This window comes from Astyanax mexicanus, chromosome 22, assembly GCF_023375975.1.
Source record: "Astyanax mexicanus isolate ESR-SI-001 chromosome 22, AstMex3_surface, whole genome shotgun sequence".
Classification (NCBI taxonomy): Eukaryota; Metazoa; Chordata; class Actinopteri; order Characiformes; family Acestrorhamphidae; genus Astyanax; species Astyanax mexicanus.
The window spans coordinates 6,453,437-6,469,501 of NC_064429.1; the positions used below are offsets into that span (position 1 = coordinate 6,453,437).

The following is a 16,065-nucleotide window of genomic DNA, read 5'->3' on the forward strand; positions in this document are numbered from 1 at the left end:
TAAGATACGAACGTGCCAAAGTCAGAGCTCAGCTGCCTCTTAAAGGGAATGACAAGTTACAAACTGATTGACACCTGATTGAACCATTGACATATCTGCCTGAGACATAACTGAAAGCCAAGTTTTTCAGCAAACCTGGCTCTGCTGACGTGTTCAAAGGCTTCTGGAACGTAAACAAAGAGGTAAAATTCCTAATGATGGCGGCAATAAGCCTCATATAATCAATTAAAGTCCTTAAACCATCATCGTCTCTCTTATCCTGTAAGGCCCAGGCAACTGGTGACATTATGGCGGCTCGCTTCAGCAATTTTACAAGCATTTTGCACTGATATGATAAGGTTGTGCAAGGCTAAGCCGGTGTGACCAAGCACTTACAGCCTTCCCAGGAGACTCTGGGGAGACTCTGCGATGTGTGCAAAAATGGATTCTGAATAAAAAAAAAAAAAGCCTGTGTAAACTACGATGGATTCATTAATCTTTGCAGTGCTGGTGGTTTCCCAGCTCAGCAGGGATGTAAAGGGGTTCAGAAGAATAGGAAGCTGAAGTCTCTGTCAATTAAATTTCCTACAGCTTCTGAATCTGTCAGGGTTGAAACACAAGCATCATTGTATTCCTAAGAAAAGCGAGCAGGAACGGTGAAATGTTGGTTTTTCACAAAAAAACTGCATCTTTTTAGAGGGATTTGAAATGTCTGGCTTGGACAGAGTTTCCATGGGTTGACCTTGACCAGAAGTCATCAGTATGTCAGCTGTCATAAAGACTCGTCTAAGGCTTCACTGCTGCCAAGCTCTTATTAGATCATTCATGTAGTTCATGTTGATGGAATGCTGCATCCGCTGAAGAAGGATAAAGAATTGATCCATGCTGTCTCATTCAGACTGAATGGCTTCATTAAAGCTGTGTAAATAAAACATTTTTAATTAAATGTGAAACTCATATATTATATAGATGTTCTACACACAGAGTATGAGAGTGACCTATTTTAAGCATTTATTTCTCAGATAATTTAAATACAATATAAGATCAATTGGTACTTTTGGAAGCGTGGGCAGTGTGCCAAGTCCTGCTGGAAAATGAAATGAAATCTGCACCTCTATAAAAGTTACCTCAGCAGAGGGAAGCATGAAGTTCTGTAAGATTTTGTGGGAAAATAAAACTGCACTGACTTTAGACTTGATAATAAAACACAGTGGATCAACACCAGCAGATGACATGTCTCTCCAAACCATCTGTCACGCCTGGTGCTGTTGGCGCTTCTGTTCCTTTCACACTTTTCAGTCTAACAACTACACTACCCAGAACGCACCACCCGCTGACATCACACACACACCTCCTCACGTGAGAAAGTGTGTTTCCCCACGGCACTGTCATTTCAGGCATTTGTATTTTTTTTGTATGTATGTATTGTGTTTTTGTCATTTGGCTACACTTAGAGACGATGCATTGAAATTTCAACTTTAAGATATCCTTTACGCACACATTGTAGTAAAGCCATTATTGGATAAAATAAAGTAAATTAATCAGACAATTAAACAGTAAATGGCTTGGCTTACTGAAATAATCTTAAAAATAAATAAAATGTTGCGCTGGAGTTGTTGTAGATAGCAGCGTTGGCATTATTGAAATATATTTCTAATGGCCGAATTCGTCAAGAGCGTGTTTTCCGTGACCATTATGTTTTTTTGGCCCATGATGATGACTGGTTTATGAACCGTTTCAGATTTCCAAGAGCCTGGTTGGGTTGGGATAAAATTACAAGATGAGTGCGTGACGGGTGGCTTCTCGGTAAGCAACACATTTAAATCATTTAAAAAAGAAAAGCATTTATTATCCAGTTTAGAATAATTAATTCAAAACATGGGTAATTATTAAATTACTTAGAAGACAGGTGCTACGCTACGTGCCTTGCATATTATTATTATTATTATTACATTATACTCTGCATAATTAAGGGAGGAGTCATGGCAGGTGTGATGTGTTTGTGCACATGCACTTGATTTCAAGTTGATTGTGATGTACTTAGAGAGAATACAGGGGATTCTGCCAATGCACAGTTTGATAAATCCAGATTTTTTTGTGCATACAGAACTTTTCAGCTCTGAGCGTACACAACATTTTAGTAGGAAGTCCACACAAGTCTTACATTTACATTTACATTTTCGGTATTTAGCAGACGCCCTTATCCAGAGCGACTTTCAACAGTGCTTCAAAGTTACTTAAGATATCCAAAGCTAGTTTGTAGACCAGGATCAAGAGATACATAGAGCTTAATCATGTTAAGAACCCTAGGAACCTTTTTTTTTTTTTTTAGTTTAGGAACTCTTTAAAAAGATGTGTCTTCAGTCGACGTTTGAAGACGGCGAGTGACTCTGCTGTTCTGACATCCAGTGGAAGTTCATTCCACCACCTTGGTGCTCCAGCACAGAGAAGAGTCTGGATGTCTGTTTTCTGTGTGTTTTGAGTGATGGAGGTTCGAGCCGAGCCGTACGGGAAGCTCTAAGAGCTCTTGGTGCAGATCTGGCTTTGACCATCGCCATCAAGTATGAAGGAGCTGGTCCGTTTTTTGCCTTGTAGGCCAGCGTCAGGATTTTGAATCGGATGCGGGCGGCAACAGGAAGCCAGTGGAGGGAACGCAGCAAAGGAGTCACATGACTGAACTTCGGAAGATTGAAGACGAGTCGTGCTGCAGCATTCTGAATTAATTGTAGTGGTTTGGTGGCTCGCAGTGGAAGACCAGCCAGTAGAGAGTTGCAGTAGTCAAGTCTTGAGATGACAAGAGACTGCACAAGCACCTGAGTGGCTTCCTGAGACAGAAACGGTCGAATTCTTCGGATGTTGTTCAGGAGAAATCTGCATGACCGAGTCAGACTTGCAATATGGCTCAAGAATGATAACTGGTCATCCATTACTACACCAAGGCTTCGTGCTTCTGCCGATGGAGTGACCAGTGAGTTGTCGAAAGAGATGGAGATATTGTTGTGAAGGCTCGTAGTTCCTGGGATGAACAGAAGGTCAGTCTTGCTGGGGTTGAGTTTTAGGTGATGAGAACTCATCCACATCGAGACATCACTGAGACATGCTGAGATGCGGGATGAAACCTGATTGTCGGAAGGAGGAAAAGAAAGGATTAGTTGAGTGTCATCCGCATAGCAGTGGTATGAGAATCCATGAGAAGATATTATTTCACCCAGAGAGCGAGTATAGAGTGAGAAAAGAAGAGGACCAAGCACCGAGCCTTGTGGAACCCCAGTGGAGAGTCTGCATGGGGCAGATGTTGCCCCTTGCCAAGTTACCTGGTAGGAACGGTCCTCCAGGTACGATGCAAACCACTGCCATGCAGAGCCAGTGATTCCAAGACTGGTGAGGATGGAAAGGAGAATGTTATGGTTGACCGTGTCGAAAGCAGCAAAGAGATCAAGGAGAATCAGAACAGATGACAGGTTGGTAACTTTTGCTGCATGAAGCTTCTCTGTAACTGCAATGAGGGCAGTTTCAGTAGAGTGTGCAGGTTTGAAGCCAGACTGGTTTGGATCCTGAAGATTGTTCTGAGTGAGAAAGAGAGAAAGTTGGTTGTAGACAGCACGCTCAAGGACTTTAGAAAGGAAAGAGAGGAGAGAAACTGGCCTGTAGTTGCCAACATCCAAGCTGTCTAGAGTTGGTTTCTTCAAGATGGTAAAGGGTCAAGTGGGCAAGTGGTTGGATTGTTAGAATGTAGAAGATGAATGATTTCATCTGTGGAAAGCAGAGAGAATTGAGACAGAGAAGTAGAATGTGGAAGATAGAGCTTGGTGGGAAGGGTAGAGGCAGGGGGAAAGGATTGGCAGATATTTGCTACTTTCTCCTCAAAGAAGTTGACAAAATCATCCGGGGAGAGGGTTGTGGGAGGTTGAGGAGTGGGAGGGTTTAGAAGAGATGAGAAGATGGTGAAGAGTTTGCAAGGGTCAGATGCTGATTCTTCCAGTTTCCTTTTGTAGAAAGAGGATTTTGCAGCAGTTACCTCTGTTGAAAATCGGGATAGGAGAGATTGGTAAGAGCAAAGGTCTGAGTATTGTTGAGATTTTTTCCACTTTCTCTCGGCTAGCCTTAGCTCTCTACGGTTGTTGCGTAGAACATCCGACAGCCATGGGGTGGCTGGAGAGGATTTTGCTGGCCTTCAAGTAAGAGGAGAGAGAGTGTTGATGGAAGAGGTGATGGATGAGAGGAAGGTGTTGGTAGCTGTTTCCAGAGGGAGGGAAGAGAAGGAGTCAGGATTCGGAAGAGTGGTCAAGATAGTTGAGGCAAGAGAGGAGGGAGATATAGTGGAAGTTGAAGAGGTTGTGTTTGTAGGAAGAGCAGGAAGAGAGAGAGTGAAGGATAGGAAGTGATGGTCAGAGAAATCTAGAGGAGTCACAGTTAGATCCAGAGCTGGAGCAGGTCTGCTAAAGACAAGGTCTAGAGTGTTTCCTGCTCTGTGAGTTGGAGCAGACAGATTGAGGGAGAGAGAAAAAGAAGACAGAAGTGGAAGAAGACAGGATGACTGTAGTTTCTCTGAGGGGAGGTTGAAGTCACCAAGAAGGATAAGTGAGGATTCAACCGGTAACCCACTCAGGAGAGTGTCCAGTTCATCAATGAAGTTGCCCAGTGGGCCAGGAGGACGATAGAGAACAATGATATGGAGTTTGACAGGAAAAGAGATAGTGACAGCATGAAATTCAAAAGAAGAGATGTCAAGATGCAGAAAAGAGAGTACAGTGAAGGACCACTTACGCGACAGAAGCAGGCCAGTTCCACCACCCCTGCCGGTTGGCCGTGGAGAGTGGGAGAAGGCAAAAGCAGATGACAGGGCAGCTGGAGTTGCAGAGTTCTCTGGAGTGATCCAAGTCTCAGTCAGTGCCAGGAAGTCCAGAGATTGAGCAGAGGCAAGAGCAAGTCTTAGTACGTAAGCACGCATAGCGTAACACGGAGGAGAAGGCCGGATGCAAACGCAAGTCACTTTTATTAGACATTTAGAAACTAACAAAGAACAAAACACTATGGAATAATATAATAAAAAGGTAACTAAAACAAAACACTATGAACCAGAAGATAAACTTAAAGTCTGAAACAAACAAGCCAAAATAACAAATAAAGTAACAAACAACATAGAGCAAACCTGGAAAACTGTAGACAAAAAACACAGCAGGTCTGAGGCTAAACAAAATATATAAACATGGAGAGAGTAACAGGACACGGTCAAACAAAAAGTGTGACAGAGAACAAAGAAGCACATGGGGTATATATACACAGGCACACACTAGGGACACCTGTGGAGGTAATGAGGGGGCGGAGTTACAAATATGACACAAGATAAAAACACTGATGACTAGGGCAGGGCTAGGGCAGGGCTAGGGTAGAGACAGGACAATAACAAAACTATGCCATGTGCTCAAAAAAGCACATGGCTGGGGACACAAGACAGGAAAACAGAGCAGGAGCACAGAAAACCAAAAAAGGGAAAAACACAGGACAGACACAGGCTAAGGTGTGACACATAGTCTGGAGGAAGAGTGGAGAGACACACAGTCCAAGCTGCTTGAGGTCTAGAGTGAAGTTTCCACCAATCAGTGATGGTTTGAAGAGTCATGTCATCTGCTGGTGACTTTTTAAGGAGATGTGGCTTTCATTTTCCAGCAAGACTTGGCACACTGCCCACACTGCCAAAAGTACTAATTTGATCTTATATAATATTCAAATTTTCTGAGATACTGATTGTTTTTTTGTTTTTTTTTTAGCTGTAAGTCATAATAATTAATAAACGCTTTCACATATCTACCACAGCCCAGAGTTCACTCTGGGACCAGAGTCTCGGCGCAGCAAATACGTTCCAGCTGTAAAAGCTGCGTTCACTTCACTTCCGTGGCTGTACTGTAATCACGCTGCTCTGAGAGCAGGCCAGCGCTGATCAATAGCATCGAGCGCTGCGTCGATGAGCACCGGGGGAAAGCGGCTCCACATTTTATCATCTGTTTACATGTGGCCTTTCACAATGGAGTCCAGCCTCAGTGAGACCTGCAGTCTTTATGAATGAGGACAGCTGCTTCCCGCTGAATAACACAATAAGGTGCGTGCCACACATCCCCAGCAGCAGAGCTCCGCTGCAGGACGTGTGATAAACACTCTGGAGGTCCGGAAAAACACGGTACGCATGCAGTGACGCATTTATTTGTGAGTCAAAACTACCGAGGGAACACAGGGTATTAGATACATATTACATATTACATAATAAAAGAAATACAAAAGAATGCAGTCATTGAGTATTTCATCTGATATTGCTCTTTATACAACAGTTAGTTCCGACCTCACAATCTGATTGGTTGAGAAGTGTTCTAGCCGTGATGATATTTGTGATAACATCATGGCCTTCTCACACTAAACATGTTTCACTCCGCCCACGCGTTGCTGATTGACGGCGTATTTATACACACAGTACAGCTTATAATCATCAACGGCATCAGCAGCAGCGTTAGCTTAGCACAGGCTAGCGCTCAACCATGGCACGCTCGCCTGCAGCACTGGCTCGTCTTTGTGGAAAAAAGGGAAGGAAAATCGCTCGGCTAATACCGTCTGACAGCCAGAACGGTAACTTAACCAGCCAGGCTAGGCTAAGCTAAGCTAATGCTGAGCTAAAGCAAGCTACGCTAACCTACACTAACCACAGTCCAGCCGGCTAGCTAAAACCAACACCACCCAGCAAAACAAGCAGAAATGCTCAAAAATGCGCAGCGTTCACCTGAAGACGACTCCACAGAGCAGGAGAGGAGAGTATTAGCGTTATTTCACGCTCCTAACGTTACCATCTTCACTTATTCACAATTTTGATTTCAAGCTAACTTTCGTGGTGTTAGTCTGTATGAACCATACACCGTTTTGTAGTTAGGTTTCAGTTCTGTTACAGTTTTTGTGGAACTACTTTTTGGCGGAAGGCACAGTCCATATTAAAGCATATTCATTCTTAATTTCTTAAAGTTCTTTGATTTATTTTCTTTATTCATTTTGTAAAAAAAAAACTTTTGTATAAAAGCAACGGTTTACAATTAGTTTATTAATGGTTACTAATTTGGTTGTAAATGCCTTAAAAATCATTAATAATCAGTTATAACACAGACGTAAAAAGGGCAACAAGAACCTGTTGTTTGCCTAATAGTGAACCCACAGCCATCTATATTGTTGCCCTTTCTATGTGTTCTATGTGTTATAACTGATTATTAATGGTTTTTAAGGCATTTACAACCTAATTAGTAATCATTAATACACTAATTGTAAACCATTTATAAACCCTTTATAAACCATTTATAAACAGCGTAGCTCTTCTCTTAGTGTGACACGTTGTTAACAAGATGAATATATTGTGGTTTGTTAGCTTTTAGCCTTACCCACACTTGCATCCCAATTTTTAGCTTGATTTCTGAAGCTTAACCTTCAACTATTTGAAAAGAAATTTATTTGAGCCCTATTTTAGTGATCAATACCTGATGCACGTTTCAATTACCCATGCTGCAGCTTTATTTATGGTGTGCCGTTGTGTCTTTGGTATTGTGAGGGCCCAAAAAATACGTGCAAAAGGCATGTACTAATTCTCTTAATTAATCATGGGTGTGTTTTGGGCGTAGCCTAATGTGGAATTATTCAAACCAATCAGTGTGCCAGTCGGCAATCACTTTAAGAGCCAGATGAGCTCTGACTTTGGCACGTTGGTATCTTAACAGTGCAGCGCTTTTTTGGTGCGTTTCAGCAGAGACAGATACTGAGCTGCTTGTTCACACTGTGTGAATCCAGATGATGAATGGAGAGCTATTGGAGTTTTTATATACAGCTCTGCTCTGGAAAAAATTAAGAGACCGTATCCGTTTCTGAATCAGTTCATCTAATTTTGCTATTTATAAGTTTATTTAAAGTAAAATGAAAACTGTTGTTTTATTCTATAAACTACAGACAACATTCCTCCCAAATTCCAAACATAAATATTGTCATTTAAAGCATTTCTTTTCAGAAAATGAGAAATAGCTAAATTAAAAAAAAAAAGATGCAGAGCTTTCAGACCTCAAATAATGCATAAAGTTTTAGGAGTTCAGAAATCAATATTTGGTGGAATAATCCAGGTTTTTTAATCACAGTTTTTTTCACGCATCTTGGCATCATGTTCTCCTCCACCAGTCTTACACACTGCTTTTGGATAGCTTAAAGCCACTCCTGGTGCAAAAATTCAAGCAGTTCAGTTTGGTTTGATGGCTTGTGATCATCCATCTTCCTTTTGATTATATTCCAGAGGATTTTAATTTGGTGAAATCAAAGAAACTCATCATTTTTAAGTGCTCTCTTAATTATTTATTATTTATTTCCAGCAGAGCCAGTGATGTATCACATGAGGTACCTGTTCCCACCTGAAATTTGCACTTGTATTGCCAGCTATGGACAGGTTCTAAATCTAAAACCAGTCCTCAGGCCCACTAAAGATGCTCTAAATTTCTCACATAGAGACTAAGACTAAGGACTGGTTTGATGAAGGTTACTCACTGGTTCTGCTGATTTCAGGTGGAAGGCCGTGGTCCGGCTGGTTGAGGCTTCCGGTCTCCAGCTCGTAGCGGTCCCTGTCGTCACAGTCGTAGTGCTCGTGTCGGTGGTGGTCGTGGCGTAAACCTCGCTCCACGTCGGTCGCGTCCCGGCTGGACATGGAGGAACGCCTCCGCCTGCGCTTACGCCGGTATCCCCGCGGCACCGGCACGCCGATATAAATAGACTGCTGATCTGTTTACACACAGAAACACATGCAGTAAAATATTAATGTATAGGTGAGTGTTTCCGATATAGACAGGTGACAGGTGTTTCCGATATAGTGGACAGTGATTGAAAGCACTAGACAGGTGTTTCTAATAAAGTGGCCAGAGAGTGGAAGCACTACACAGGTGTTTCTGATAAAGTGACCACTGAGGGGAAGCTCTAGACAGGTGTTTCTAATAAAGTGGCCACTGAGTAGAAACACTAGACAGGTGTTTCTAATAAAGTGGCCACTATGAGGAAGCACTAGACAGGTGTTTCCGATATAGTGGCCAGTGATTAAAAGCACTAGACAGGTATTTCTAATAAAGTGGCCAGAGAGTGGAAGCTCTACACAGGTGTTTCCAATAAAGTGGCCAATGAGTTGAAGCACTAGACAGGTGTTTCTAATAAAATGGCCTATGAGTGAAAGCACAATGTAGTAAATAGGTGTTTCTAATGAAGTGGCCACTAACAGTAGGCACTAGATAAGTGTTTCTAATAAAGTGGCCACTAAATGGAAGCACTAGACAGGTGTTTCCGATATAGTGGCCAGTGATTAAAAGCACTAGACAGGTGTTTCTAATAAAGTGGCCAGAGAGTGGAAGCTCTAGATAGGTGTTTCTAATAAAGTGGCCACTGAGTGGAAGCACTAGAGAGGTGTTTCTGATAAAGTGGCCCTTGAGTGGAAGCACTAGACAGGTGTTTCTGATAAAGTGGCCGCTGAGTGGAAGCACTAGACAGGTGTTTCTGATAAAGTGGCCAGAGAGTAAAAGCTCTATATAGGTGTTTCTAATAAACTGGCCACTGAGTGGAATACTAAACAGGTGATTTTAATAAAGTGGCTACTGATTGGAAGCACTAGACAGGTGTTTCTTATAAAGTGGCCACTAAATGGAAGCACAATGTACTAAATAGGTGTTTCTAATAAAGTGGCCACTGAGGAGAAGCTCTAGACAGGTGTTTCTGATAAAGTGGCCAGTGAGTGAAAGTACTAGACAGGTGTTTCTAATAAAGTGGCCACTGAATGGAGCAATAGAATAGACAGATGTTTCTGATAAAGTGGCCAGTGAGTAGTATGTTTTTTAATAAAGTAGGCACTGAATGGTAGCACTAAACAGGTGTTTCTGATAAAATGGCCAGTGAGCAAAAGCACTAGACAGGTGTTTCTAATAAAGTGGCCACTGAATAGAAGCACTAAACAGGTGTTTCTGATAAATTGGCCACTGAGTAAACAGTAAGCGTGATCAGTATGCTGGTATTGTTAACGCAGTTTAACTGAAGGTAATTTTCTTGTTATCAGTGAATCTTGTAGAACAGAGCAGACAGTGATTCTGGGTGGTAATTTCATGCTCTGGATATCTTCACGGAGTGAAACGCTGCGCTGAGACCAAACAAATGAATTCAGCTTTATCTCCACGCTGGTTCTGATAAGGGATATCACATTACCGCGGCGGGACTGATGTGTGCATGTTTACCTCCACTTCAGTGTAATTGGTTCCAGTGAGACGATTATAAATAAAAGAAACATAATGTGACTCTAACGCCTCGCATTAATCCCGCTTTCCTTTCCCCCGGAGCTCCAGCGTCACATTAACCACACCTTCACACCACCAGCCACAGATCAAGCATCAGGACCAGCGTGGGATCGGATCTGTCCACTCAGCCTTGGAGTGATGATGATGAATGGGTCGACTCTGACCCCAAACAGCTTCTTAATGATCACAACCAGAACTCATCACAGAGACCAGGAATGGCTTAATGTGACAAACACTCGGGGGGGAATGAGTGTGTGGAGTGGGCCTCGAACAGCATCAGCATCAGCATCAGTCAACATCACTCAATTCCGCTAAAATCCACTTTTTCTTGTTCTTTGTGAAATACAGTAGGTCTCAAGCTTCATTCTTTGCAGTAGGTAGCAAAAGAAAATATTCAGAAAAACGAGTTGATCAGGAAAAGCAACGTGTCTATGTCAACCCGTGAATTAGTATTCATGGCCCCGCCCACCTCGGCTCATGACCACCCACAGGTAGAGCTGAAGCCGAGCAGCGATGTCGTCTCGTTAGATAGGAGCTAACAGTGCTAGGAACAGCATGGCAGCTCGTTCCTGTGTTATGAGTGCGAATAACACACCAGTGTTTTATGCTTTACCCAGTAATTTAGAGCTAAGGAACAAATGGTTAGAATTTATCTATAGAAAAACCCTGTGTTGAATTTTTACTTTCTGGACCTGGACAACCCACTTCTGTGTGTAACTAGAGGTTTAAATAGGATCTCCGGTGGATTCTGCATTTTACAGAGACTCTAAGACTCTAGGTCATTGGCTAAACTGCACTTAGCAGGGCATTATTACACATATTGTAATGTAACATATGACATTATAAAGACTGTTATTAGTGTAAAAATGTCTTTATTTTAAAATGTGTTTAACTGTTGTTTATCTTGCTGCCTCCTGGTGTCACATTGCTGTTAGCCAATCAGAGGCGATATGTTTACATGTATGAACATTCATGAGCAAGATCCAAAATCCTATCATATAGGTTGAAAAGGATTTGCTAATGGTTGTACTCTGTTTTTCATGTTTTCTTTTTTTTTCATGTTTTACACATTGTACCAACTTCATTTAAATTAGAGTTGTATATTAATTATATATGTATATATTAAAAGTATTAAATACTAAAAATAAAGATATAACACACAATACAGAAGCCAGGAATAAAACAGTGGCTAAATATCAGTTACACATTATACAATTATAAAAAATATATAATTTCTATAAATTTAAAATAATGTTCTTTTTTTTTAAATGTGATACAGTTTTTGTATATGATAGAAATAAACTATAACAAAAATGTATAAATAATACATATATTTTATCAGATATTTTTAATAATAAAATAATATTGTATATGCAGTCAAATATAAGTGTTCACGAGACACTTCAACACATACTAAAGGATAATTACGTTTTATTAGCTTTATTAAAAAGTGATGTATGCAAAAGTAATTCAATTTAAATACAAATTCCAATTACTTTTTGAACGAGTCTTTTACTTATTTTTAAACATATACATCTCTGGAAAAAAATAAGAGACCCCTTAAATTTCTGAATCTGTTTCTCTGATTTTGCTATTTATAGGTTTATGTTTGAGTAAAATGAACATTGTTGTTTCATTCTATAAACTAGAGACAACATTTCCCAAATTCCAAATAAAAATATTGTCATTTAGAGCATCTATTTGCAGAAAATGAGAAATGTCTGAAATAACAAAAAAAGATGCAGAGCTTTCAGACCTCAAATAATGCAAAGAACACAAGTTCATATTCATAAAGTTTTAAGAGTTCAGAAATCAATATTTGGTGGAATAACCCTGGTTTTTAATCACAGTTTTTTTGTGCATCTTGGCATCATGTTCTCCTCCACCAGTCTTACACACTGCTTTTGGATAACTTTATGCTGCTTTACTCCTGGTGCAAAAATTCAAGCAGTTCAGTTTGGTGGTTTGATGGTTTTTGATCATCCATCTTCCTCTCGATTATATTCCAGAGGATTTCAATTTGGTGAAATCCATCAAACTCATAATTAAGAATTCCTTAATAATAATAATAATAATAATAATTCATGTGTATTAATTTAACACACGTATGTAATACCTGTCCACACTATCTATCACTGTCAGAAACCAGAGCCTGAACTGCCTTCAGTAAATGACTGCAGCGGTGGATCATTACTGTCTGCATATGAATAATTACTCAGCTCATTTGATCAAAGCAGAGTTATTAAATCATCATTAGATTTCCATGCCGCTGAGACGCCAAATAATGCGGAACTAAGCATGTTGTTTTTTTCAGGGCTGCATTAATTTATAATAAACACTGACGTCTTATTAAGGGTCTGAAATGAAACATGCGTTTTGTTATGAAGCATATTCATCTTGAGCTTCATAAATATAACTGAAGAAGACAGATAGACCTGCTGCTGTATCAGCTGAAGATCTGAAGCTCATCTTTAAAACCTCAAAAATTACTGATTTACTCTGAATGAACATACAGGTGCAACTAAAATCAGCTTAAGAGTGATCTATTTTATACATTTATTTATTTTATTGTTGATAATTATGGTTTATAGCCAATGAATACCCAAAAATCAGTGTCTCAGAAAATTTTAATATTTTATAAGAACAATTGGTACTTTTGGCAGTGTGGGCAGTGTGCCGAATCCTGCTGGAAAATGAAATCCACATCTCCATAAAAGTTGTCAGTAGCAGAGGGAAGCATGAAGTGCTGTAAGATTTTGTGGGAAAACAAAACTGCACTGACTTTAGACTTGATAATAAAACACAGTGGATCAACACCAGCAGATGACATGTCTCTTTATCCAAACCATCACTGATCATCAGTAAATTTTACATTTCATTTGTAAATCAAGAGACCAAAGTCTGGAGGAAGAGTGGAGAGACACACAGTCCAAACTGCTCGAGGTCTAGTGTGAATTTTCACCAATCAGTGATGGTTCATGCTTCATGCTTCCCTCTGCTGATAACTTTTATGGAGATGTGGATTTCATTTTCCAGCAGGATTTGGCACACTGCCCACACTGCCAAAAGTACCAATTGGTCTAATATTACATTCTAATATTCTGAGATACTGATTTTTGGGTTTTCATTGGCTGTAAGCTTCATAATCATCAACAAATAAATAAATAAACTCTTAAAATAGATCACTCTGTGTTTAATACATAAATATAATATATAATATATAATATATATAATATATCACATTTTTAACTGAATTACTGAAATAAAGTAACTTTTCAATGCTATTTAATATGTTCTAAGATACACCTGTACTATAGCACATATATATATAGAGGAATAATATTAATCTTTACTTTGAAAAACAATTGTTTTTACATTTAATTGTTTTTGTTTTGTTTTGCTTGCCAGACAAAAACTAAAGAAGTGCAAAAAATAAATGAAAAAAAAACAACAAACGCAAATTAACATAGCTAAAAAGAGAAAGAATAAAAGTTGGTAGAGAGTAATTTAGTAATTAATGGGAGAGAGGGTAAAAAAATAGTAATAAATAATTAATATGTATTTGTCCCAACACCAGGAGGGTGAAGACTAACACATGCCTCCTCCGATACATGTGAAATCAGACTCCGCCTCTTTTTGAGCTGCTGCTGATGCTGCATTACCAAGTAGCATCACAGCGCTAACGCTCGGAGGAAAGCGCAGCAACTCAGTTCTGATACATCAGCTCACAGATGCAGCCTTGTGCTGATCTACATCACCCTAGGAGTGATGAGGGGAAAGAGCGCCATCTACTGTACCCACCCAGAGAGAAAGAGCAAGGCACAATTGTGCTCTCTCTTTTTGGGCTCCTGCAGCTGATGGCAAGCTGCATGACCAGGATTTAAACCAGCGATTCCCTGATCATGGTGGCAGAGCTTAACAGAATAGTTAAGTACGTTGTAAGTGTACTTGGGGAAAATAAAATGAGTTCTAGACAGCATATAACTTTAACGTTTGGTTTATGTATGTTTATGGTGGTACTGTGAAGCTTTATAAAGAGCTGCTATGAACCTTTAAATATCCTCCCATGGCTCACGATCCTAAACTGTTACTTATTGATTTTTTATAAACTTATTGACTGATTCTGATAATCACTCAACATTCTCAGACTCACTTACGCAAGTGCATTTAAAGGGTTTGATCAGATTTGTGACAAAATATGTATTTTTATAGTTATTATAGTTAGTAGTCAGATTATAGAGTGCATGTAAAAACACTTAATGAATTCTATAAACACAGACAAACTTTGCAAGTAATATTAATCAACTTTCTTTTCATTATTCTAGAGCTTTACTGCAGCTGTCATTACGTATCAGCTCATAGAGAGGATAAGTGAACGGCTGTTAAGTTATTCAGACTGATACAAATTAAGCAAATCAGTGGCTTATTAGAAGCAATATGTCAACATGCTTGAAAATCAAATGGGCTCAATCCGCACTCAGGCTGGGAGTCTTGTGAACCGGCTGCTTAATGATTACTGATTACAGGAGCACACAAACATGAGCATAAATAGGCAGCAATCATAATTGATAGCTTCTGCCTCCATCTTTAGTAACAGGGCTGATTGCTTGTGAATGGTTGTGTACTTGTTTTTGTATATTTTGAGGCCTGAATAACCTTAACTGGTCTGTTTTCATATATTTTTTATTGTGGTTTTAGAGCACAATAATTTACTGTGGCGACGGACAGTTCTGGTGGAAACAGGAGAGTTGAGGTGCACATCGAGGTGAATTCTGCGTGATTTGATCAGCCGTGGTTTCATGTTTTTTGGATACAATCCGGGTTAGCACCCGAACATCCCTTTCAGACAGCTTCCTCTTACAGCGTCCACAGTTAATCCTGTTGGATGTGGTTGGTCCTTCTTGGTGGTATCTCGCTGACATTACCCTGGATACCGTGGCTCTTGATGCATCACAAAGACTTGCTGTCTTGGTCACAGATGCTCCAGCAAGACGTGCACCAACAATTTGTCCTCTTTTGAACTCTGGTATGTCTCCCATAATGTTGTGTAATATAATGTAATATTTTAAGCAAAACTGTGCTCTTACCCTGATAATTGAACCTTCACACTCTGCTCTTACTGGTGCAATAATGTGCAATTAATGATGATTGGCCACCAGGCCGCTCCAATTTAGCCATGAAACCCCCCACACTAAAATGACAGGTGTTTTAGTTTCATTGTCCAACCCCTGTACATGGCACACTGGATTATAATGCGCACCTGATTATAAAGTGCACGGATTATAAAGCACACTATACAACATCTATTTTCTGTTTTATTTTAATGCATAAGGTGCACCGGATTATAAGGCACATTATGCTACACTAGTAAGGAACAGGGTTGCCGCCATTTTTCCTTCTAATTCAGCAAATCTCGCTGCTGGATGGGACCTGTAAAGCTAAACTAAGTTAAGTAAACAAAACTGTAATTTCTTAAAGAAAACAATACATATGGGGCATATATTTTTTTTATATTTAAGTATGGTGTATGTACGGTACTCACCTTCCTCCTCTTCATAGCGGTAGCGACTATTGCCCATCCCTCGATCATGGTCCATTCTGTAAGAGTAAAGTGAGAGAAGTAGTTACTGTAGTTACTGTACATACACTGATCAAGCATAACATTATGACCTCCTTCTTGTTTCTACACCCATTATCCATTTTTTCAGCTCTGATAATATTAATAATGGCATTTTGGTTTGAAAATTAGCAGCTA

At 39.9% G+C, this 16,065-nt stretch overlaps 3 protein-coding genes across 3 annotated transcripts in view; 1 reads left to right on the plus strand and 2 right to left on the minus strand.

The window, feature by feature from the left end:
• Positions 1-16,065, minus strand: part of slc4a5a (solute carrier family 4 member 5a) — a 111,185-nt gene that overhangs the window by 86,068 nt on the left and 9,052 nt on the right. The window contains exons 2-3 of the mRNA XM_022666875.2: positions 15,853-15,908; positions 8,533-8,763 (exon numbers count right to left, since the gene is read on the minus strand). Coding sequence (XP_022522596.2) covers positions 8,533-8,763; positions 15,853-15,907 — 286 coding nt within the window. The 5' untranslated portion in view covers position 15,908. The remainder of the gene's footprint in view (positions 1-8,532; positions 8,764-15,852; positions 15,909-16,065) is intronic.
• tacr1a (tachykinin receptor 1a) overlaps positions 1-16,065 on the plus strand; it is a 185,060-nt gene that overhangs the window by 22,997 nt on the left and 145,998 nt on the right. The window lies entirely within an intron of this gene.
• On the minus strand, positions 2,309-4,900 carry LOC125786756 (uncharacterized). Its single transcript, XM_049470229.1, has 2 exons — positions 4,747-4,900; positions 2,309-3,098 (listed from the first exon to the last, which is right to left on the minus strand). Exon 2 carries the CDS (start codon positions 3,057-3,059, stop codon positions 2,340-2,342), a length of 720 nt encoding a protein of 239 aa, XP_049326186.1. The 5' UTR covers positions 3,060-3,098; positions 4,747-4,900; the 3' UTR covers positions 2,309-2,339.